Source organism: Apteryx rowi, unplaced genomic scaffold (assembly GCF_003343035.1).
Source record: "Apteryx rowi isolate R43461 unplaced genomic scaffold, aptRow1 scaffold_36, whole genome shotgun sequence".
NCBI classification, from domain to species: Eukaryota; Metazoa; Chordata; class Aves; order Apterygiformes; family Apterygidae; genus Apteryx; species Apteryx rowi.
In genome coordinates, this window is record NW_020450085.1 from 769,573 (window position 1) to 793,405 (window position 23,833).

Genomic DNA, 23,833 nt, shown 5'->3' on the forward strand with positions numbered 1-23,833 from the left:
ATGATTCCCTTTTTAGAGGAGCGCTGATCTGAGTTGTGAGTACCACTTAAAAGTCTTATATCTACCTTTAGATAAGAACCCCTGGAGTTACAACCATTGTGTACCTGGCACAAGCCAACATTAAAGTGATTACCTATTTTTAGGATGAACAGTATTTATGTAGAGACATTCATACCAATATTATTGTGAATATCTGTGGCTGACTATTGGACGCTTGGTCTGCATTCATGTCTGCTCTACAATATTCTGCAAGACACCATCCGTGCACACGATGTATCTCCGGGCTGCTGAGRAAGGAAGATTCCCAGCTGGAGGTACAGAACTTGGTTTTAGTCTTAGCAGTTCTTTAAATACCTGACTGGAAGAACTGTGAAAACATTAACAGATTTGAGAAAATAATGAGAGCTGTCTAAGAAAAGAAATACCTTTAAAATATTTTCTTAAATTTTCTGTGCAATACATTTCATCTACAGAGCCCTTACTGGTTTATTATGGTCAGTGCTATATAAAGGTATATACGATTTGGTAGTGAAGCCAGTAGGACCATTTGCATAGTAAAAATTCATAAACAGGAATGTGTGAATCAGGCCCTTGGCCTATACTAAATTCATTTGCACAGCTTTTTCATTAATTTCTCATCATTTTATTCATTATCTGTCATTTACAGGAGCATCTTCAGGTGCCATTGACCTGTTACCGTCTCCTAGTGCAACAGCTAACTGGACGGCTGGGCTTCTCATGGACAACAATGACATGATTTTTAAATTTGATGGAAAGCAAGGAGCCAAAATTCCAGACGGAATAGTTCCAAAGAATTTAACTGATCAATTCACCATCACTATGTGGATGAAACACGGACCTAGCCCAGGATTAAGAGCTGAGAAAGAGACTGTTCTCTGCAACTCTGATAAGACAGGTGAGCCTGTGCTCTATTTTAAAACTGTTTGGCAAAGGGCATAACAAATTTGATAGAGTGTTATCATTTTTCTTCAGTTAATGCAGTTTTAAAGAAGGTTACAAAGCTGGGATGCTGCCTCTCTGAGTGTTGCTGACTCATAGCTTATTGAGGGGACTTTTGCCTACCTAAGTTTCAAGCACTGATTCTCTTCTTGGATAATTTCTGAAAAGACATCTATGGATTTTGAAGGAATTGCCTGACAAAATAAATTAGGTTTATTTTTTGATGATTTAGATTGTGAAAATCAGTCTAATTTTTTATTGAAATTTTTAGATTAAATATTAGCTTGGATCATATTTATTAATTTGGACATAATGATTCCATACATAAAATTAATATGACTTAATTCAAGAAGACTCTTACCATATGCGGCTTCCTTGAGACTCGATATTGAGAAAAGGCTTTGTGTGTGTGTGTGTGTGTGTGTGTGTGTGTGTGCGCGCGCGCGCGCCTTTTAGGTATATATTGCTTTGAAACACATTCAGCTAAACAAAAGCATTGATGGTAGTTTAGCACACTGATCTTACTGTTCCCTCCCTTTAGAGATGAACCGACATCACTACGCCCTGTACGTGCACAACTGCCGGTTGGTGTTTCTGCTGCGGAAGGATTTTGACCAGGCTGACACTTTCCGCCCTGCAGAATTCCACTGGAAACTGGATCAGGTATTGTGCTTTCCTGTTACCTGTAACCCATCTGTCTCTTTATCCCATTTAGAAATTGCAGGGAATAACCCTACTGTAGACCAACAATTTCAAAGAAATCCTAAATACTAGTGTCGTGGTTTTGTGAAATCAAAAGTCTGTTGCAATTATGTTGCAGCTTGTAACAGTTGTGGCTCTAATTGGGAACCACAGAAAAAGAGTTAAATGAGTTGATTAATACAGATTTTTAATTGAATTTTAATTTTATACAATAAGTAGAGGTTTACATCCATTGGCCCTGGAGAACCTAGAGACATGACATTGCATATAGTTTCTTTAAAGTTTTCCATTTATCATTAAAAAAAAGTCTACTTTATCAGCACAGTGGAAGTGATAAAAGATTTTTCAATAAAGAGTATGCTGACATAGAGAAAGGTATTTGTAATATATTTTAAGTCTAATCTGTAGACTTTAATTTTCATCTGCTGTGCTGTATGTAATTTCTCCTTATAATGAAGAATATATTACAAGGAAATTATTATTAAAGAGATAAGAGTTGCCTTTCATAGATTTATTAATTCTAAACAGGATAAGAATCGCTTGAATGAAAGAAGACAGATTTCAGCAAAGTAGTATTTTCTCAAAGCAAGTTTTTTTCATGTCTTTGAGCCTAAACTATGATATTGAAGACATAGATATTATTATAGGAATGGTTATTATCCTAACTCACCTTCAAAATGTGTACAAAAAGATAATCTCTGTCCCAATTATCAAATGCATGTGATGATAAACCATGTGRTGGTCATAGCACATGCTTTTCATTTTCATTAACCAGTTTGGAATCAGTTTCTGCTATACTTGAAATGAAATCTTACAGTGTCTAAAAAGGGGTAAATTTACATTAAATCATGGTGAAGCTTACAAATCTTGAATAACTGTTGTCACATCAGATAATGCTGTTCTGTGTGTTGCAGATAGATTTATATTTCAATGCACTATATACTAAACATCTAAAATCATCAATGGTTATTCAAAGTTTATGATTATGAAAGTTCTCTTCCTTATCCTTACAATGGGAGAGGAACAGTGTCCTCTGAATAAATGTAATTTGTATGTGATTCTTGTAACTTAGCCATGACAAAACACTGGAAAATACACTGTCAAGGACAATTTTCCATTGACGGGATGCATTCGCTTGTCTGACAGAACTTTTTCATCTCTATTACAATCTACGATTACTTTTTTCACACACTATTTTCTCCGTATCATTTCCATATTTTTTAAAAAGAGGAAAAAATGGGATAAACTAGAAAGTACAAAAATACTAACATGTTTCCAATTATTTTTTTCTTTCTTATATTACAGAAAAGACAGTGTGTCCTGAACTACTGTTTTTTTTATATCAAGCCATGTTTTTATGTGTGATTAGCCTTGAAATGGAATTTCAGTAGCACTCATGTTATTGATGAGCAGCATACAGTCTTCGTATTTATATTTTGGCAGTATTACTTGTTTCCAGACAGTGTTGCTCACCTCAAACATCCACTTCTGGATGGCCTGTTGATTTGGGAAATCTTCTCTATGAAATATGAGGGTATATTGTTTCAAAACAATATGCTAAATAAAAGTGTGTTTTGTGACTAGTTAAATACAGGTGCTATTTCACCTCCCGTAAGCGATAAAGAAGGCCCTGGGCTATTCTACAGATTTTGTCTGAAAGGAGCAAACCTAGGACAGTTACARCAGTGGACAACTTCATCTCATATCTTGAGCTGAAGTTTCAATAGACTCCCACATATCTGGTGCCAGGCACTTAGTCTTTGTGATGTAAATACTGAAGGAACCTGAGGGTTTCAACTAGGGATGACTAAGTCCTTGGAGATACTTTGAAATTAAACTGATAATGCTCTGAGTTATGTTTCTGGAGAGAAATGACTTTTTGGAAGCAATCTCAGCAAGAGTATATACCAAAGGGAGCCCAAAGTAGTTCTTGATATGATACCTCTTTCATTTGTACTGTTTGATTCCAAACTGTATATGTCATTGTCTGAAAATAATCATTTGTATACCCTAAAATACACTCCCAAGTTGTAGCACTACAGAACAGTAGGGTTGGAGTACAGCACTGAAGGGAGAACCTTCTTAGCTACTATTAAACAGTACTAGATGACAGAAACTAGAGATAGAAAGGACTTATTAGGTCATATAATTCATTTCTTTTCATTCAGCTACTGCCAATTGATTTCCACAGTACATTTTCAGCAGCTCTTTCCAGCTGAGCAAGAATGTAAGATTAAAGTATAAATAAGTTTGTTATGAGTTGGGTGACCAGACTTTCATGATACTGTGATAATACTGTAAGCTTTGTCATTGGTAAAGGGATTTGAAGATTGCTACTTTATCTCCTGTTCAGTGCTTCATCTGGCCTATATGATAGGGTAAATTAAAAGCATTTGAAAGTAAAGCATACGTGAAGTAGGCTAGTAAGGAACTTGCATAGTTTTGAAAACAAGCCAGTCAGAGATTTTCATTTCAAAGTGGTAGAATTATTTATGCCAACTTCTAACTATCTACCTAGAATGGTCCACCCCAGAAAGCACTGGATATTTTACAGTGTACATCAGAGAACCAGCTGGCATCCACTGCAAACTCCTCTTGATGAAAAGAAAGTAGGGCTAGATTTTCAAAAGTAGCTTAAGAGCTCTAGATACTTCCAAAAATCCTATGAGTTGATTATTTTCATATTTAGATTTTGAAATAGCTCTGGAAATCTTGTCTTCAGAGCTGTTCATTCTGTAGTGGCATGTCTTCCGATACCTTTTGTTGGTATGAAGAAAAGCATGGGGATTGAGCTAGCTGTTGCAGTTTCTCACCACCTGAACTGCGCTGTCATATGGGCTGTTGTAGTCTGCACTGCATGTATATGACTCAGGATGACTATTCAAGGATTGGTACCGAGCAGAGCCATAGCACAGTAAAAAGTGGCAGAGTACTTTATTGTTGAGCTCACTTTATGACTGTGACAACAATCTTTAGCTTGTTTTCACTGAGAGGAATCCGGTGACCTTGGAATCAGGTGAAGCATAAACTAGTGAAATCATTTATCACTCTTACTGCAGAGCAGTAAAATTTATTATACCAGCTGCTTTGGGCTCTGCCTAGCCCACATGACTACTCCATCTTTCAAGGCACTGACCAAGAACATGAGCTTATTGCCATTCCAGATTTAATTCCCTAGATCTCATTTCTGTGGTGTCTGTGGTACACAGCTTAGCTGCAGACTCTATTCTTGGCCAAATATGAGGAGTCTCATAACATTTGGTATGGCTACACCCGAACAGTGCCGCTGAAGGCATGTGATATGATGCAGCCATCATAACTGTAATGCGTAGTGAGTGCCCGAAACCCCCACGCAGCAGTGGCTGCCAAGTTAGCCCTGGGAAGACTATGTCTTTAAGTCAGTTCATAGACCAAAAGATTTAATTTCAGTGTGACTGTGTGTTTAGCCCAGTGTGTTACATTAAATCTAACAGACTTTGCTGAGCTAATTTTTTGCTTATTGTGCTGAAGCATGACCTGAAAAGTGTCATAACCCTGAGCATATGTCCCTTTCATATAGAACTGCTAAGGTTTGAAATGATTATTTTTGCAAAGGCTGCTAGGAGTCAGAACTAGCAGACTTTAAACTGAAGGTGTCCTTGTTCCTTACAAGAAACAGCAAAAAAAATTTACATAAATTTTTTTTCTTTCCACTTTCATCCTTTTTGAAACTAACTGTGTCTGTCATCTTAGTCATGAAAGAATCTGTTAGTCATAATCCAAAAGAAAAGGTGTGGATATCTTTCAAGGAAATCAGTGTCAAGTCTCTTAGGCACACTGGGTCATTAAAACTATGTGGTTTTCCCAAACATCTGCAACAGATCCCCAATTAGAGGTGATTCCTTCCTTTTATTAATTCTCATTTACTTGACATGCAGGTGTTTCCCTTGTTTCAGTAATCAGAATCATGACTGTTCTTCTGAGTTTCCTATGCAAAGGTTTAAACTGAGTATCATGAGGTGTTTGTCAATATTTTTATTCCTTTTCTAGTACTTAATTATAAGACACTGGTACCAAAGTCAATAAAAGCCACCTAAATAGGCATCTAATTGCCTCAGAAGGATAGGTGTGCTTTTAATTGAATGATTTAGGCAGCCAAACAGAAAATTGGGCCATATAAGAAAAAAATATGAAATATAAAAAAAACTGGTTTTGTAGGGGATTTTTCTTCTTAGAATGCTATGATGATTGATTTTTTGGGTTCTCCTCTGTTGTGATGCTCATATGCATATGTCCTCATCTTCCGGACTATGCCCAAGGTTTTGAGAAAATGAGCGGCTCATCCAGCCTTCTCTTGCACASAGGAAGCAATGCCACACAGGTGTTATAGGTAAACGCAACAAATTGACAACCACTCGGGCCAGGTTGCATAAATTCCAATTTAATAGAATAATTGAGCAAGTCACAAGTAAGCAAAACAGCGCTGGGCGGCCGGGGAGTCTCCTGCTCCACCAACGGCRCGCGCAATCCCYCGCTCACAGTCCCCTTATATGCCTGTAACTTCTGTGGTTGCGCCGGCTGTTGCTGGGGGGGGTCGGGATGAAAGCTGGGGTCTTCCTCTGCGTTGTACGTGGTGCCTTTCAGGTCACGCGCATACATTTCACAATACAATATCGTTCTGCTGACKCAGTACAATCATTGTGGTGATAGCCGGTACTTAGCGCCTAGTTTCATGATAAAATCACTTCACGAGTTGATGTAACAAATTATTACCTATCACACAGGTGTCATTGCCCTGATGGGGACTCTCTACAGCCCAGAAGTACCCTTGGAGATGTGCTGGTTGGTGAGCTTCCTAGCCTACATCTCTGACCACACTTCCCTTCAGCCACTGGTGCTGTGGCCGGCCTTGGCCAGATTCCTTTTATGCAAGTATGCTAGGACTGCACACGAGATCAATTTATAATGATATTATATATATTGGAAATGAATTCCCTTCCTTTTGAAATCAGTGGAAAAATTTAGCAAGTGAAGAATTTCACTCTAGTGATGCAAAAAAAAAAAAAAAAAAAAAAAAAAAAAGTAGTAGTCTTCTCACTTCTTTTCCTATCAGTGCAAAAAATGTCTCTGAGAACACTTCAGGGACCTCTGTTTACAACTCTTTATAAAGGTTTGAACTAGTTCCCCTCCCGCTCGCAGTCATCCTCAGGAAAAACTCTTTTGATCCTCAGCTTTGTGCTATAAAAAGTGACAATTCCTGTATGTTCCCCATTTGTGGTTGGTATAGTTGAGAACTTCCTCCCTCAGTCTCCATCCATGTTATCTTTTTTTTTTTTCTGTAGCCTACAAAGGACCAAATCCAAATAGTAATTTGAATAATGGACAAAAGTGTTCAAGCCTTTGGTGACAGTGGAAAACATAACATTAAATAAGCCAATGCACAGCGTATTCCACACTCTGTTCATCACGGATATTACATTTCTCCTACTAATACTGAGGACAGTTGAACTAAGAGGTTTTCTCCTCCTCATAAATCAACAGAATGGGAACACTTCTTTGCAGCGGGGGCAGGGAGGGAAGGGAAGAATCTTAGCCAGGGATGTACGTTTTTTTCATGTACTTATTTTTATTCACAGTGGGAAATTATTTTCTGTTTTATACCCATGTTATCATCCTGAACATAGTTCTCCAGCCCACAGGCAAAATTGGTATTGATCCCCTAAAAAATAGTGACTTCAGTGCATGATCTGTAGTCATTCTCAATCAGCAAAAATGGATAAAGATGCAGAAAGCTATTGTTTCTTTTCTAAGATGAGATAAAATGCTATGAATAATCCTAAATAAGCCTGCAGTGCTTTTCAGACAGAAAACAATTATTTTCCATAATAAGAAATGGAATAAGAAGGTTATTTAGATAAAGCTGAATATGATGCATTCTATCTCTGTGTATATACACAGATGCTGAAGAAGTGAGGCAAAGGCCCCCATTTGCCTTTAACCAACTCATCAGCCACCCCTAATGGGGTTACACATGTAGGGAGCAGTCTTGTCCAGTCATTCCCATTTGCTTTCTTAAAAAAGCTACTGTGCATGGGCATGAGAGAGCAAGTGCTGATTTTTGAAAAAATGCATGTTACATGGTAAGAGGGCAAAACGGAAAGGATTTGATAACTGGACCTTTCCTAGGTAAGTTAGGTATTTCAATCAAGTTACAAATGAAAGTTGTTCTTATGTGCTAGATTTTTGAATTGTTTGCATCTGGTTCTAAGAAGTTTCTTTCACGCTATGAAAGCTGTAAGTAAACTCCTCCTTGAGAGGCTCAGGAAGAAAGTCAATGAGTGAGTATTTGTGGACATACATAATCTTCTCAGTCCTAGAGGGCAAAGGGTACTGTGGGGAGGTAGGATGGCACAAGCTTTCATAATTGCTGTGCACTGAACTTTGCCTAAGAATAAGGACTTAAGGGAGTTCAGTCCTATACTTCTCAACATGATGCTCTWTTGAGAGTTAAGTTTTGTAATGTGGAGCTTAGTTGTACATTTTTATTTGAAACACAGAAGAGTTTCTTATGCTCTTAATCACTTCTTTACAAATTGGTATGCAGACCTGCATTGCTCTGTGCATACATCCTTAATAAGACTACAGAACGAAAATTAGAAAACACCTAACTTATATCCTACACAGCTAGTAAGGGATAAATGATAAATGAATCATGCTAATCCTGCAACTGAGATGATATCATTCCAGGACTCAAAAAGTCTCTGCAGCATCCAAAGCACCCCAAGCCTTTTACATTCTAGCCCTGTCTTATCTGACACAATTTATTTACCGTTTTCCATCTTTAAATGCTCTTTCACAACGTTTTATTCAGCAGCTTGCTTCAAAACAGCCTTTTCTAGCGCAAGGATGCATCAGCAGTGCTGATAAGTGCTGAAAATATTCTTTGAGATTCCAATTTAAAAAAGGTTTTCAAATACATATATTTTAATGTAACTGTAATATCACTGCTAATAGCAAAATCTTCACGAACAGATCACAGTGACTGGCAATAACTTGCTTAACTACATACAAAAATTCCTTTGTGCCAACTGTGAAGTATTGCCTGTAAATTGGCCTAGCCTTGCACATTTCTGATTTCTGTAGCCCAGCCTAGTGTGAAATGCAATGACTGCTCTTTGCCTCTGTAAATTTTCTATGACCCTTAAGGAGCAGTTGAGCAGGCTGCAGAGAATATTTTGTTATCTATCTGTTTTCATTTACTTGAAATTATTGGGACATGTTTCTATGTATTTGTATTTGTATTCCATGTTTTGCAGTTTTTCCTCATTTTTCTGACCATGATACAAAGCCAGTATAATTTTATCACTATGGAGTAGGATTTTCAAAACCTGTTCGTGCTGGCCTAACACTGTTTTCAAAAACTTAAGATGAGCTAGGTTGGCTCTTCTGAAAATGTCACCTATTATGTGTTTTACTTACAGGAGGAAATGTAACTCACATATGTACTTATGCATGTTACTTAGAGAAGAACTGTTGCAATCAGCGAGCTCTTTAGACCCCGAGATACCCATTTTTGACCAAATCAAAGAAGGGAAAAAATCAGAGGAAAGGGATTCTATATGGGAATGGAAAAGAATTTAAGAGCAGTCATAACACCTGGAAATAATGAGAAATATTGCTCTCATAAAGCTTATCATAGGAAGACCCCCAAATCAACTGAATTTCTCACATAGAGAATATGTGGATACAGAGTCCTGCATGTGTTTAAACAAGCTGGATTAAAGTCTCTATTGAATTGCCTTGTTTTCTACAGTATTCTGGGGAAATCTCTAGAAATATTAAAAACTGGAACCAAAAATTCTAGTCAAGATATGTATTGAATTAAAAGTGAAAATAGTCACATTTGTTTTCCTATTTATTGGCCGTTTTTAATATGTATATTTTATACTGTCCCTGATTTTTCAGTAATGCCACTAGATTTTGTACAAAACATGTGCATCTCTGTCTTGCTGGGGAGCAAGATTTGTTCCTTGGCCCAGTTTCCTAGGGCCTCTGTGTGGTTTATCTTTCAAGATTCAGGCTGGCTTTCGAGCATTCAGGAGGTGTTTGAAGCATTTTACAACAGGTAGGACAGACATCGTTATTGTTCCAAATGCGGGTTAGGAGATAAATAGTGTGTGTTATCAATAAATATGAGGTAATTTATCTATGTGCATGAGCAGTTTATTCCAGCCTTGGAGCAATGGTTTCTGGATATCTGCAGTTCAGGAAGAAAATATGGTATTAGTTTTCTTTTGATCTACTTACCACATCTGGATAGGCTCTTGACAATGATAAAGCCTAGAAAATTCAATTATTTGGGGGCTTTTGATGAGCAGTTACATAAAAATGCATAACTGAGCAGCTTTCTAGTTGCACAGTCAAAAAATAAACACAAGACCCTGCCTAACAGTACTCATCAAGTGTTATTAAACTGACATGCTTGCTTGATGCAATTTAGCAACAAAAAAGGTGGATTATAATAGAATTATTTCATCATGTATGAACTGTGGATCTAATTTACTAAGACACATTGAAGTTACAGCATGACAGCACAAAGACATGCTGCAGTTACAGTACATAATTGGGGCTTTCAGGTGCTTTATCTGCCAATATGATAAAGCAAATTCATTATTCAAAGCTGTAATTAATCCATCCATATTTTTGAAAACTATTATGAAAGTAAATATTACACATTACAGCTTTCAAGGCTGCAAAAGCAGCTCACAGTTTGCTTGCTTGCAAATTATAGTTTGCAAACGCTTATACTTCACTGCAGTATTGTCACAATGCAATAGTGAATACACATTATATAGAAAGATTCTTATTTGAAAGTGAAATACCTTATTTTCTAGTGTTTGCAGGTATTTTCTTGCACTCARCGAGATAAATCCTCCTACCAAGATTTTCTCACTGTGCTCTGGGAATGCTAGATATGAGACATAGCTAAGAGTTTCGTAAAGTTTATTACTGATTATTGAAATACATTCAGCCTCAGGGCATGTGGCTGGTTATGCTACCACATTGGTGACTAAGTTCAAGAGAGGCATCAGGGCATGCATTTCTCTGAGGTTAATGCAGTTTCTTCATATGGAATAGAGATTGGTAGACAGTAAGAGGTAGCACTGTCTTACAGTGAAACCTTTTCTGGCCAGTCTTCAAAGCAGGATTATTGGCAAGAGGGAGTCATTTGAACAGCTCAAGAATAGGTGCTGGTTTTGAGAAGGGCATAATACTAATAATGTGAAATTCTGGCAAATGAAATAAAACTGTAGATCACATTATGGTCAGATACAACTTCCAGTGAGCTCAGTTCACAACACTTAGTAAACTGAATAGAAATCTTCCTGTTGTATTCTTGTCCAACATGTTTTTGACAGGGAAACAGAGGCTTACAGAAATATAAATGCTTTACTACTGAAATGTGCATCAAAATTGATGTAGAACTCAGTCTAATAATCTCCCTTTTTGWTATTTTACCCATTAAATTGTATTTTCTTCTTATATATATTTTTCAGATTGTATTAGATATGCTTGGTCCAAGTTTGGCATAGAGAGATGGACTTCAGATGTCCTCTTAGAGTTCCTTCCAGCCCTGTTATATGTGACTCTCTAATTAATACCTAATATTTAAAAAATATAATATTATAGTTGTTAATGGTTTAATGAAGCTTGCATCAGTAATTTGTCATGTGAAATCARCCATATTAACAACTTCACATCTAAGTCTGTAGGAGACTTTTTGCTTTTCTATGGGTTTGCTCCTTCTCACTATACCACCTCCCTTTAGCACCATAAAAAATTTTCTTATTTACAGAACTCTTGAGATATATTAGGAATGACTGCAGTGGCTCAAACCAAATGTTTATGATTTACATGATTTTGAAGAAAGATCAACTTCAGTTTTCAAAAAGAGCTGTAATTTTTTTAAGATAATGACTGTCTCAAGACCTTGTTTTAACGTGGGKTTTTTTTTTTATTCACCATGCTTTCTGGAGAATTGATATCTACCAGCCATATTGAACTATTAGGATAACAGTGGTCTTACTTGCTGCAGAARTTAAAAATTAAGCATCTGCAAAGTCTGTGAGGCGGTGCCTTGGTTGGTGTAAATCTGCCCAGTTCTCAGTGGAACTACTGCTCCGCTAGCTGAGAATCTAAACCTTTGCTTTATTAAAGAACTTATATAAGCTCTGCGAGAGTGAAGGGAATGCCAGCAGCCTTTAAAGAAGGTGAGGATAACTGTGCAATTTKTGAATTCCAATTAGAAACGGAGTCTTCAAAACGTGCTTGGATCTGTCAGCTTTGCCAGAGCATGACAGTGAGGATTACTGCAAAATTTAACATTAACTGGCATCTCAGTTCTGATTATGTTACAAATAATTGTGAATCCATTTATAGTTTAGTAGTATTATTAGTTCTGGCTAGAAGATGGAAATCCTTTCTTATAACTAATTTTATATCTTAAAAGCACTTTTTACTTTAGAATGGCATATTCTTTGTAAGCAGGACGTGAAGCCTACAGAAGCTTTCTAGGCAGACAAAAGCAGGATCCTCACTTTAGGAGGAGGAAGTGTTTTCCAATTAGGAGAAACTGTTTTCCAATGAACCTGAAAGTTTCTAAGGGCAACTTTGATGTTGAAAAATTGCAGCTTTATTGAATCATAATTTCAAGAAAATTACTGACATTATTGATGGCTGTAGAGTTTTTATTTATGTTCTAATTTTCTTTACTATTTACGTATCAAAGTCATAAAAATTCTATATAGCAAGTACGTTTCCAAAAAGAAACATYACTAAGACATAGCTGTTGTATCATAAGTCCAATTGTCATATTATAGCATACCTTACTAGTTTTAAAGTACCATCAGAGCAGCATTTAAGGTCCTACCAGCCCCAATTTACTCATGCCTGCTCAAAAATATGCAAAAATCTGCAGGTTGATAGTGTCACKATCTTCCAAGACCTGAGCTAGTATCCTTCCCAGTGGATACTTARTGGTATCCTTCAAGAAACTGAAGAATGTTACTACTTTTTTTCCAAGCAGTTAGCCAGAATTCAGGGTCTTGCTAAGTTATTTTCTGATCTTACAATGATTGTTTTATTATAAATATAACCTTTTCCCTTTCAATTTGTTTACTCCAATTAACCGGTAGCCTCAAATGTGTTCCAGAGCATTTTACTGGCGTTGTTATAATTGGATACACAGGCTGCATGGCATTTTTTATTCTTTACTTAAGGGGCCTCAGGCTCACTCTCACTGAAGTATCTCCACTGACATYGCTGGATTTGGACGAGCTCCCGAGCGAGGGCTATGCTGTAATGTTCCACGGCCAGCACAGAGATTTCAAATTCAGTCTTCATTTTCTGCGTATTCTGAATATTTAACCAAACGTGGCTAATTCAATATTCTTGCAATAACTTATCTCCCAGGGTTCAGCTAAAGTAAATAGAAGAAGAGTAAGGATTACAGTTAAAAGTGTATTACAATTCAAACAGAAAGCCGTTTTATTAATCTAACTCTAGTACATGTGCAATAGAAGACCATACTACTTTGTATGTGGAGGTAGCAGGAAATGTCCAGTTTGCTTCAGATGTCTCCTCTGAGATGTCTTTCTGAATAGCTTAGACTCTTTGCAGTGCTGTCCTTCACTTCCTTGGCTGTCACTTTCTAGCACATGGCCTAGTTGTGTTTTAATTTCAAAAATGCTTGGCCCTGAGCTGGCGCACCATTTACCTGTGGTAACAGTAATCTTTAAGCAGTACCAGTGGCTTTCATTAAACTACTCACATACCTAAATATAAGAGCCATTTTAATTTGAGGTTTCAATTGCAACTCCAGTACTGCAGTTTTCATCCATATTAACAGGATTGTTTTGTTTAGGAATTTTTTCTAGCCTTAAATAAGCACCAAGGGTCTGCCCAGAAATAAGTCTACACCTACATAAATTACTAGCTAGTTTGAGCATTAAACACGTTTAATGGTTTACCACACAAATTTTCATAAAGGCGCGCACTGTAGTTCTGTGCATCACGGATAGGCCTCTATCATAAGGAAAATGTTTGTGATCTTATCTTGCCATAAAGTTCAGTTAGCAATATAAAAGACCTTTCATAGCTTCAGTAAGATAAAATTAAGTAAACCTCTGCTTTCTTACATGCTCTTGAGCTTTTTCTTTGGAAATGTTGGAAGGTTTTTAAGGCAGCCGGGGTTGAAGTAGGTGCCTCCTCATGACTTTGGGAGTGGGGTGACTAGCCATCTTCTCAGCATGTGAAAGCCTTCTGCAGTCCTTCACGACTAAGAATCAGTCCTTGGTGTATACATGAACAAAAATATCATCTATCAAAAAAACCCTTTATCCTGTAAAATGCTGTAAACTCCAGTGCTTCATGTTGACCTAGAAATCATAATTTTTATGTTGACTTCCTGCTTTAATTTTAATTTTTTTGTTGGCTTTACAGAAAATAATGTATTTTGTTTGAAAATTTAAAAGAAAAGATCAACAGTTGAATATTTCCTATAATTTGCCCCCTAAATATGTCATGTTCAGCTTGAAATGTCTCAGTTCCGAGTTGCAGAAGTGCAGCTTTTAAGCTTCGGTATGAAAAACTGTGCCTCTCTGATTGCTATTAATGCCACTTGTATGAAAAACATAYGTCCTGATTTTCATACCTTCAAAAATCCTATCTGTCAGTTTCCAATTTCAAGTTAACTTCTGCTAGCAGCAAAAATATGCAGCTGCTTATAGTTCAAGGGCATTTTACAATAATTATTTATGGTAAACCGAAACAGGAGTTTAATAAATCAGGTATTTGTGCTGCGTAGTCAGTTTCAGAATATCTGCATGGGTGGGGAAGGCACCCGAGGTATTTTTCACACTGCTTTGAAGTAGACTAGGTCTCTGAAAATTCAAATAATTTTCATTTTATTACTGTCATTTCCAAATATAAGCATACCTGGTTATTTTAATTATCAGATCAGAAAACTTAATGAAAGCTTTATTACACTGGATTATCCACATAGTCTATTGATATATCATATGAATTGATATACATTGGGAATGAAGATTATCTTTAGAGTAGCCTAAGGCATCAAACCTATTGACTTAATGCATTAATAATGTCTTAACCTCACACCAGTAATTTGAAAATCAGAAACACACAATTCTTTTTTTAGTAGCAGGACAAAAGGCAAATGATTTTTTCTATAATTTTTTGATATGCCCTACTCTAAATTTAAAGTACATTATTAATTTGCACTASCAGTGATGCTTCTCTTAACTTAAATGCCAATGGGAATGCTTTGTAAAAATGAAGAATTCCAGTGCACCAAGGGATGGGTGTAAGGCTGCTGTGCACTCGAGAGGGATACACAGCCCCACACTGTTTAATGCTCTCACRGATTCACTTTGATAGTTGACTGCCCCAGAGAATTGCCTTTTYCTCTGATAATAAATTAGCTATGCTTTCAGCTGAGCTTCTGGTATGACAGATACAGTGTAAATGTGATTTCTCACACTGAGCGCATCCTGTCTTCACACCCTTCAGACACGTTTAGTCATCATCAGGAAACACTTGATATACAAACACTTTCAGGGGCTTCAGAGTCTTTTTCAGTAAAACTAAAAGAGGATAAAAAGTGTTAAATGAAAAAATAATAATTTAAGGTTATGATTCAGAAGCCGCTGTGTCATGCTTCAAGAGTAAATATTGGAGAAAGAAGAAATCTCCGTAGGAGATACAGAAGCCAGTTGTACATCAAAATACAGAGGAATGTTCATTGGTGCAGTGCACATGATCACATCATAGGCTTTTTTGTCCTCATCCATGTGTGTGCTTACTCTGTTTTATAAATTAATTTTCAGGTTCAGGTCCCTGTATTTTAATAGGTCCTGAGTGATTGCCAGTCCATGAAGGGAATGTAGTAGCAAACACTAAAACGGTGTTATTGATCCTGAACTGATAAGTACTTCACAAAAGAAGGCACTGCAGATTCAACCTCGTCCTTTTCTTGAGGAGTGATATCTTTCAAAAAGCATACAGCTGGCTGCTGGGTCTGACCGYGTGTCGCAAGGGAGTGCTCATGGCAGGGAGAAGTAGAGGGGAAGAACAGGTTCGATCTGATGGTCCCCAGCTGGAACAAGAGATTAAGTGCAGRCAGAGCTTCAGCTGTTGCTATGAAGAACATAAAAATAATGAAAGAATTACTGAAAGATGTAGGGGGGTGAGGTGAAGGGACAAAGAAAAAGGGTGACTGTAGATAGGAAGGAAGAAGGAGACAATGAGCATGGAAAGGGGAGAGGAGAGAGAAGAAAGTCAAATGTGGAGAGGAGGGAAGTGGCAAGGATAAAGAGTTGTTCCTAGTGGATATATCTTAAATTTGCCAGTATCAAAGTACTGATTTACACTATTAGGACTATCCAGACCAGTCAGATTTAGAAATAGCAGTGATGGGAGTCGCTGCATCATTTGAGAAGCCATTAGGAGTGTGTAGGGAAAACGAGTTCAGCAAGCCCATTACCTGATGCATACCCCCAGCAGAACAATCACAGGAATTCTTATTACTTGAGAAGAAACTATCTTTGCTGCAAAGCTGTTATTGGAAATAGACTGAGCTCTCTGCTTCAAACCCGTTGACATGTAAATCCACCCTTTCCTCCCCTTGCATAGATTTCAAGTCGTGTGCCAGTGGAAACTTTTTATTTGATTTCAACCAACAAATATTTTAACAAGAAAGTATATGGAAAAAATCATAGAGTATTTCTTAAAAACATTAAGGAACATATTTTAACCTAATTTCAACTCCTAAGCTTACAAACAGATAGCGTATTAAGGTCTTGAAAGAATATATTTTTACTCAGGAATCACATGATGTAATTAAGGGAAGGTAAACGAGATACCAGAGGAAAACTGAATCACTTAGTATCCACCACTGCTTCTCTTAATCATAAAGTTGTGATTAGCAATATCACAACAAAATAAGAAGCAAAAAACCTGCAGATGAACAAGACATTATTTCCTTTTTGGTGTTGGAGAAATCAAGAAGAAATATCCAATGGGTAGTTTTGCTTTGAGGGATCTTTCATTTTCATACTTCTAGTATTAGGAAAAGAGTTTTCATCCCAAACTAGCTTCTGACCCATTCTAGAGGTGTTAAGAGGAAATGTCTATTCCATTAAGAGCTCCACATGAATTTATTTGGGTCTATTATAACATCCTTTAGGGGAGAACATTGGAATTTTTTGTTCTCAATATTCAGATTTTGTTTCCCTTTCTATTTTCCTTTAAAAATGTGCTATAAAATTTTGAAAATACCCAAACCATTTCCCCCAGCAAACATAAAAAGGTATATTTTTCAGTGCTCGCTTTTTTCTGAAGAACCAGTTCTCTCACTTTAAACAATAGTGATTTTATATTATGACAATGTCTTTAATCCAATAACCATTTTCCGTCAGCAAAACAGTGCTTCAGAGGGAAAATTTCAACCAGCTCAGCTGTGAATAAATGTTTGAACTTCTAGATAATTACTTTAATGATATTCATAAAACTTTTAAGGTTTGTACAACACTGATGTTGAAAATTCATTCCTATAGTCTATCTTTTTCATGTCCCTACTGCCAACCCAGAACTATGCTGGATTGCAGGCCCATAATGCTGACTTACTTCCTTCTATAAAAGCACTAAGAACATGACTGCAATTAGTACTGAAAGAAAACTATCTACTGCCTAAATAACAACATTCTCTGGCAAAGTCACAAATATAGCTGATATCTAATTACCTCTGTGTGGTATATAACATATAATCAGTATGTCTACAAAATGCCAGCTATGTAATTAAAGGCCCAGCAGTTACCATTCAAGTAAAGAGACTATGCATAATATTTGGGTTGTGTAATTTCCTGAGTTATATTTCTGCATAAATGCAGAAGCATGGATATACAACCATTCCTCATTTTAGGGAAATTATGAAGGTAGCAAAATAATGTCTTTTTGCCACCTTTCATGTGCAATAAAAACAAAAGAGCATTTGCTTTTCCCTGCATTAGTCCCTAATTGCCTGCTAGAATTGAAGAAAATACAATACTAATCTGTATGGGGAAGGCGTGCATATTTCTTATGTGTCTTTCTGCTGCTAGAGCTACCTCTATCTCAGACTACAGCAATATTCAAAATTACTATAGTAGTGGGCTCCTGTATGAATAACACTAAATGATTCTCTGGAGACATACTCTCAGTGTAACATGAGAATAGCGTAAGAGCAGGAATTCTTTCATCTCTGATTTGCACTATGAACTTTCAAAAGAGCAAGTATCTTTTAAGTAAATCACCTTTCCCAAAATGTGGAAACTGTAAAAGGGCATTCATTGCCTGCGTCAGTTCCATCTTCCTTTGGTGAGTACATTTAAAGCAAGTCTTGCAAGCTCCATCAATGTATCCTTAAGAGACAGCAAGCCTTTGAAGAGGGACCTGCCAGGTGATGTAAAGCCTTGGAAGAGCCAGCAATGCCATTTGCAGGGAGAGAGAGGTCATGATCCCAGGGGGATATGCTGCTTGTGCTTTCTTCTGTGTGCCGACTAACCAACCTGAGAATCTGAATATTTTCTGGTTGCTAGCTGAGAACTGAGATATCAAGACTGGATATTTACTAAATGAATGAAAAATAGCACACAGTACTTCCTTGGGATTTGAATAGATAAGGGCAGTCTTATACTTTTGTCTAGCAGAGTGAGCGATGTGTGTAGGTGAGAATGTGCGAGAGGGAGGAGGAAGAGTGAGAATACATGCTCTAGAATCCACTTTTTGAGCTGAAAGCACGTGTTTCCCCTCAAAAGCAAACAAGCCATGACTAGCTTGTTTGCCTAGTCTCTAGAGTCTAGTTTGCTTTAATCGCACTTTCTGCACCTTCATAACATTTCTAAGTAAGTGAACTGAAACAAGCATCGTATTTGTTCACATGCCAACAGCAAGGGGAGGATATATCATCCTATTTCTGAACTGTGACAACCTCCTTTCTCTCAGTGTGACCTTCATGTATTCAGAGAGAAAAAAATACCTGGTTATTGAAGACCCTGCAGGATTAGGGCCAGAATTCTCAGCTGCCAGAAATTTCAGTCCTTAGAGCAGTAGGCAATCAAGATGCCTGACTTAAATTTAACCTTACATTCGACTGTCAGTATTTCAGTCAGCAAACTGAAAACAGCAGTATATTAATATTTGAAAGGTAATTGCAAAGGATATGAAGGCTTGCTTTGAATTAGGGTAATTTACTCTTTTAACAGTCATGCTCTTTTTTAATTGAGTATTATTAGCATACTGAAAAATATTTCCTGGGCCTTTTAGCAAATATAGCATGTTTCAGGAGTCTTGTTAAACATGTATTTCACTTACTATATGAGCAAAACCCCATTTGTAGACCATGCATATTACTGAACCCCCCAATGTCTAAAAAAGTTCATTGTAARTCTTTTAGTAGAAATATCTACAGGCAGAGTCCCAACAGGTCTCTGTAGAGTGGAAGGCAGAACCCTGGGTCCATGGAAAGGGGTTCAGATGCCAGGTAGTGTCAGAGATGAGTGATAAAGCCTCAGGAGGGAAATAAAGTAGAATTCTACATTTGCTGTCTTCAGGTGGGAATAAGCTCATAGACCAAAGGCTCCTTGCAACCATCTTCAAAGATAGTTTACTCAGATGGCCCACATTTCTGTTACATTTTGCTTGTACATCAAGTTCAGAAAGGGCATTAAAATGCAAGAACATAAGACTAGCACAATATGGGGCTCCATATACATAAATACATTATCCCAAATCTATTTGGTCCCTTCTCGTTGATGTATTCATGATCATAATGCGTATTCATGATCATAATGTGTACCCTTTGGAAACAGCATTCTTGCATTCTTTTTAAAAGAATTGTGATTCAAAATTAGTAAAATGACGTGAAAGCTTCAATCAAACAATATCAGTCAGATTTTAGATCTCAGACTGTGATACAAGTGAAATAATTGGGATGTTTAAATTAGGTAGGAGGTCTAAGGATCTAGTGGTTTTCATTTTTTTACCTTACTATTATTCTTATTTGTTAAGTGATAGTAACGTGCTTGGTTTTTGAATAATTCTCAAAGATGCTATTTCCCTAAGTCTATGTATCTTTTTAATCTCAAATCTTATACAGACAGTAGGATATATAACATTTACGATATTTTCTCTAACTTAAATTTAGGAGATGTTTAACAGGAAGTTCATAATGATGAATATATCATATTGTAGGTCAATATTTGGGACAAYAATTAATTTTTTAATTTTAATTTTAATAATTAAAGTTAAAAAGTCCATATAAGACTAAACTGCCATTTGAAGTTGGAGGCAGAAAATTAAACCCATAGTATTTATTCTGGCTAAACTTTTTTTTTCCCCCCTCAGTTTCATTTAGATATGATTTGGTTCAGTTTGATTTAAAAAAAATTGTTATCATGATTCATTATTAGATAGGAAGAGCATTCATCTCAGAATATTGATCAGTCTTTCCATTTAGAAAGAGACAGTTTCTCACCCTGATAGGACCAAGGAAATTTTTTTTCCTGAATTGTATATTCAGGAAAGTTTGTCAGAGCCTGACAAACTGCAGCATTTCATGGTGGGAGGTGTAATGCTTCTTTCTTCCCRTTCTTCTCCTGCTCTCCACAGCAGTAGATTTCAAAGGGCAAAGCCATGCTGACAGTGGCCATGCTGCATTTCAGAAGGAAAGCTCTTTCCATTATCCTTAATAGCTTTATTTGATTTTTTTTGTATATATGCAGGTAACTCATTGGTGGAATGTTGGTACGGTCTGCAAATAAGTAGCAGTGACCATCATGTTCATTGACAGATCTCAGAGGACCTAACAAAGACAGTCAGCATAACTGTTTCCCTTGCAAATGGGCAACATTTTGGAAGCAGTGAGTGTGTTCAGTAGAACGCTGCATTTAGCTTGTCCACTGAAAAGGTATGAATGAGTGGGTTGAGCTTCTGAACAAAACTGGCAAAGAACACAATTCAGATTCTCACGTTAATACGACTGGGGTATCTATAATTATTTTCATCTGTAAATATTACATGTACCAAAGCTGATCAAATTCTAATCTTTGGTTTGAAAAGAAAGAAATGTAGTTTGYTTTTCTAGATCATCCTCTGACTTTGGTAGTAAGAGGAGCTTCCACTGGCCAAATGCCATTTTACAAAGAATAAATTCTTCCTGTACCAATACTGATTTTTAAGTCTATGTAAAATATTTCCACATTAAAAAAAGGGGCTAAAAGGAAACCAATGGGTTATTTTAAAAGCATATGAGGTTAGAATTTCCCATTCTTGTTTTACCATTATTTAAGCACTTGTTAACATGAAGTTTAAACTGTACCTTGTATTACTTGCTGCAGGGAAGAAGATTGTAGTTGCAGAGCAGGGACATATAGAGTAGCTATGAGTTTGGTCATTCCTGTATGCATATTTATTTTTTCCTGACTCAGCACCGCAAATAAGTGAAAAGCAAATAATCTGAATGTAATTTAAAACTTGGTACATATTCATTTTTAAAAGGTTCAGATTTATGAGCCTTAATAATAACCTTTATAGCTTGTAGTATTTTAAAAGGTCATAGCTCTCCTAAGTTTACTGGTGTCAGTTAATATCTTTTCTCCTGAAATATGCAGAGATTTGTTTCTGCAGCATATTTGCCAGAACTGCTTATCTGAAGATTTTGGTGTATTTTTGAGCAGGAACTGTAGAGGAAATGTTATGTGCTCTCATATTATTAGCATACATTTTAGCATATATTTAAGTTTGTGCAGTGTGCATAGAGTTCCTATCTAATGTTGAACAGACCTTATAGCCTTAGAGTGATGGTACAAACAGAGGAATGCCACGCTTAATGCTGTCTTTTAGCATTCGACTAAGACTTACCTGTTTTGAAAAGTTGAGATAAGCATTATATTACAATGAGAAGCTGAGAAAGCTTGTTGTTATTGTTAGGACTGCACATGGTATGCTTAGATAATGTAGTGCTTTATTTTTTCCATTTTGTTGGAAATGCGGTTGCAAAATCTTATAATGGTATATACAGCTAAATTAACTCCAAAGCTGAACTTTTGTTACTGTATAATGGATGTAAACACATGGTAAATATATTTTTTCATCATCCAGTGTACTTGTTTTTCAAGAGGTGAGTTGAGTTGRGGTCAGCTCAGCCTAACTCAGACACTAAATATGGACCTATGTTTTAACTTCCTGATGTTGCCATTGGCCTGAATGAAACYCCTCTGTTGTCAGTAAATGAGCTTTTGAAGATTATCTGTTGATGAACCTTGGGCAGGCTGGAGGTCTCTTTGGAAGCCTTCAAAGAAATATACTTTTCTCCATTCACTCTACGGGGAGTTTACATCCCAGTTGAGACGCTTAAAATGTACACCCAATTTTAAGGCCTAAATTAGGCAAATAAAATTATTCCCTATTTCTCCTGTTCCAAGAGGTTTGTGGACTATGTGATGTATTTATTTTTATAATATCCRCGAAGACAGGAGAGAAGAAAGTAGAAAATGTATGGGTCAGGAATCTCTCTCTTAATCAAAGAGGTCAAAAAACACATAATGATACATGATGTAGTTCAGTGGGAAAAGCAAAGCAGAAATTACATACTTTAGGTCTGAGCAGTACAGAGTTCACCTACTTGGTATAGATGAAAGAGACTAATTTAGTCATTTTTTAATTTGCTGCTACCCTGTTGATGAATGAATATACAATTCAGAAATATTCATCTGAGTATTCTTAGGTAAAAGGTTTTGGCTTATTAAGGGCACAGGATTTTATGGAATCAGTCAGCCAATGATCTATTGACAAATTTTGAGTAGGTCTTCTTTTGAGTTTTGGACAAGTTCTGTGATGTTACAAGCACAAAAACCTGAAGTATATGCTGTATGAGCCTCAAATATATGCTGCATAGCATTTGGAAAACTAGTTTGAAAGAGAGGCCAGCATGCATAATTGTGCTACAGATTGACTTTGAACTTGCCGCTTAYGATGCTGATGGGCAGAGTGAATTACAAGTATTTACCGTGGGTTCTGTGTTTTAATTTTCTACCATGTTATGTTTTATGTTGATTTGGGACCTTGTTCTATGTGGAATGCACGGAGCAATTAATGACTGTATGGAAGAGTTGTATAGGACTTACTGAGGATTTTGATTTTTTTAGTAACTGCTAAAGGAGTATTTTATAAAATGCTAAGACAGTCTGCTGACTGATGACTTCTTTGTACGGTGCACATTTTCTGATATCTAGTAGGCTCTTCTTCTTTAAGAAAGCAGAAAACAAAACAGTTATTTAATGCTCGTTTAAGATCACTATTTCTGGCAAAGAGTTGGGCTACTGAATGCTGTTTGACCTTACAGCCCACTCACATCAGGGTACTTCTCTACCTTTGTTGCGTTCATGGATCAAGTGGTGTRAATTATTAGGAAAAAGGGGAAGGAAAAAAAAAGGAAATAAGAAAAATAACACTACCAGTCCGAGTTACTGTTAAGTAGTGCTTTCTGTAACAGAAATGGTAACGGTAATGAATATTACAACAACAAAGAGCAGCCAAAAATCTAAACCTTTTTTAACAACATTCTTTGTTGTTGTTTAAATAAAATGCTTATTTAACTGCTCTACTCACCTTCTGGTTTTCTGACTTCTGCTGAAATCAGTGCTGCCTCCTTCATTGGTAACCAGTTTCTGACAGCCGAATGGGCAGAGCGTGCTTGCAAGCAAGCCTCTTCGACTGCATCCATGGCATGCTGTCATTTAAAGGCACAGCCTAGGAAGAGGGGTGTCCCAGGGTTGGAACACCATGCCTAAATACACTAGGTTTATTTATTTGAGGGAGAGAGAGTTTAATGATCAGGAAAAAATTAGTTACCCACAAGAACTAATCAATCTGTTATTTCATAATCCCATGGTTATTTCTTTATGGGATCATTTATAAGAGTTTATATGAATTATTTCACCTTTTATTAATTGCCAATACTTTGTTATTAGATAACTGAAGGAATATCAGTAATAGTTTTATATACTAGTTAATGGGTTTTTTAATAGTTATGTTACACTTCAATAGCTTAGTTTCAATTTCAATCTCAGTTATTTAA

General features: G+C 36.6%; 1 protein-coding gene across 1 annotated transcript in view; it reads left to right on the top strand.

The window, feature by feature from the left end:
• Positions 1-23,833, top strand: part of CLSTN2 (calsyntenin 2) — a 238,843-nt gene that overhangs the window by 174,259 nt on the left and 40,751 nt on the right. Inside the window, exons 7-8 of the mRNA XM_026073079.1 lie at positions 668-916; positions 1,502-1,623. Coding sequence (XP_025928864.1) covers positions 668-916; positions 1,502-1,623 — 371 coding nt within the window. The remainder of the gene's footprint in view (positions 1-667; positions 917-1,501; positions 1,624-23,833) is intronic.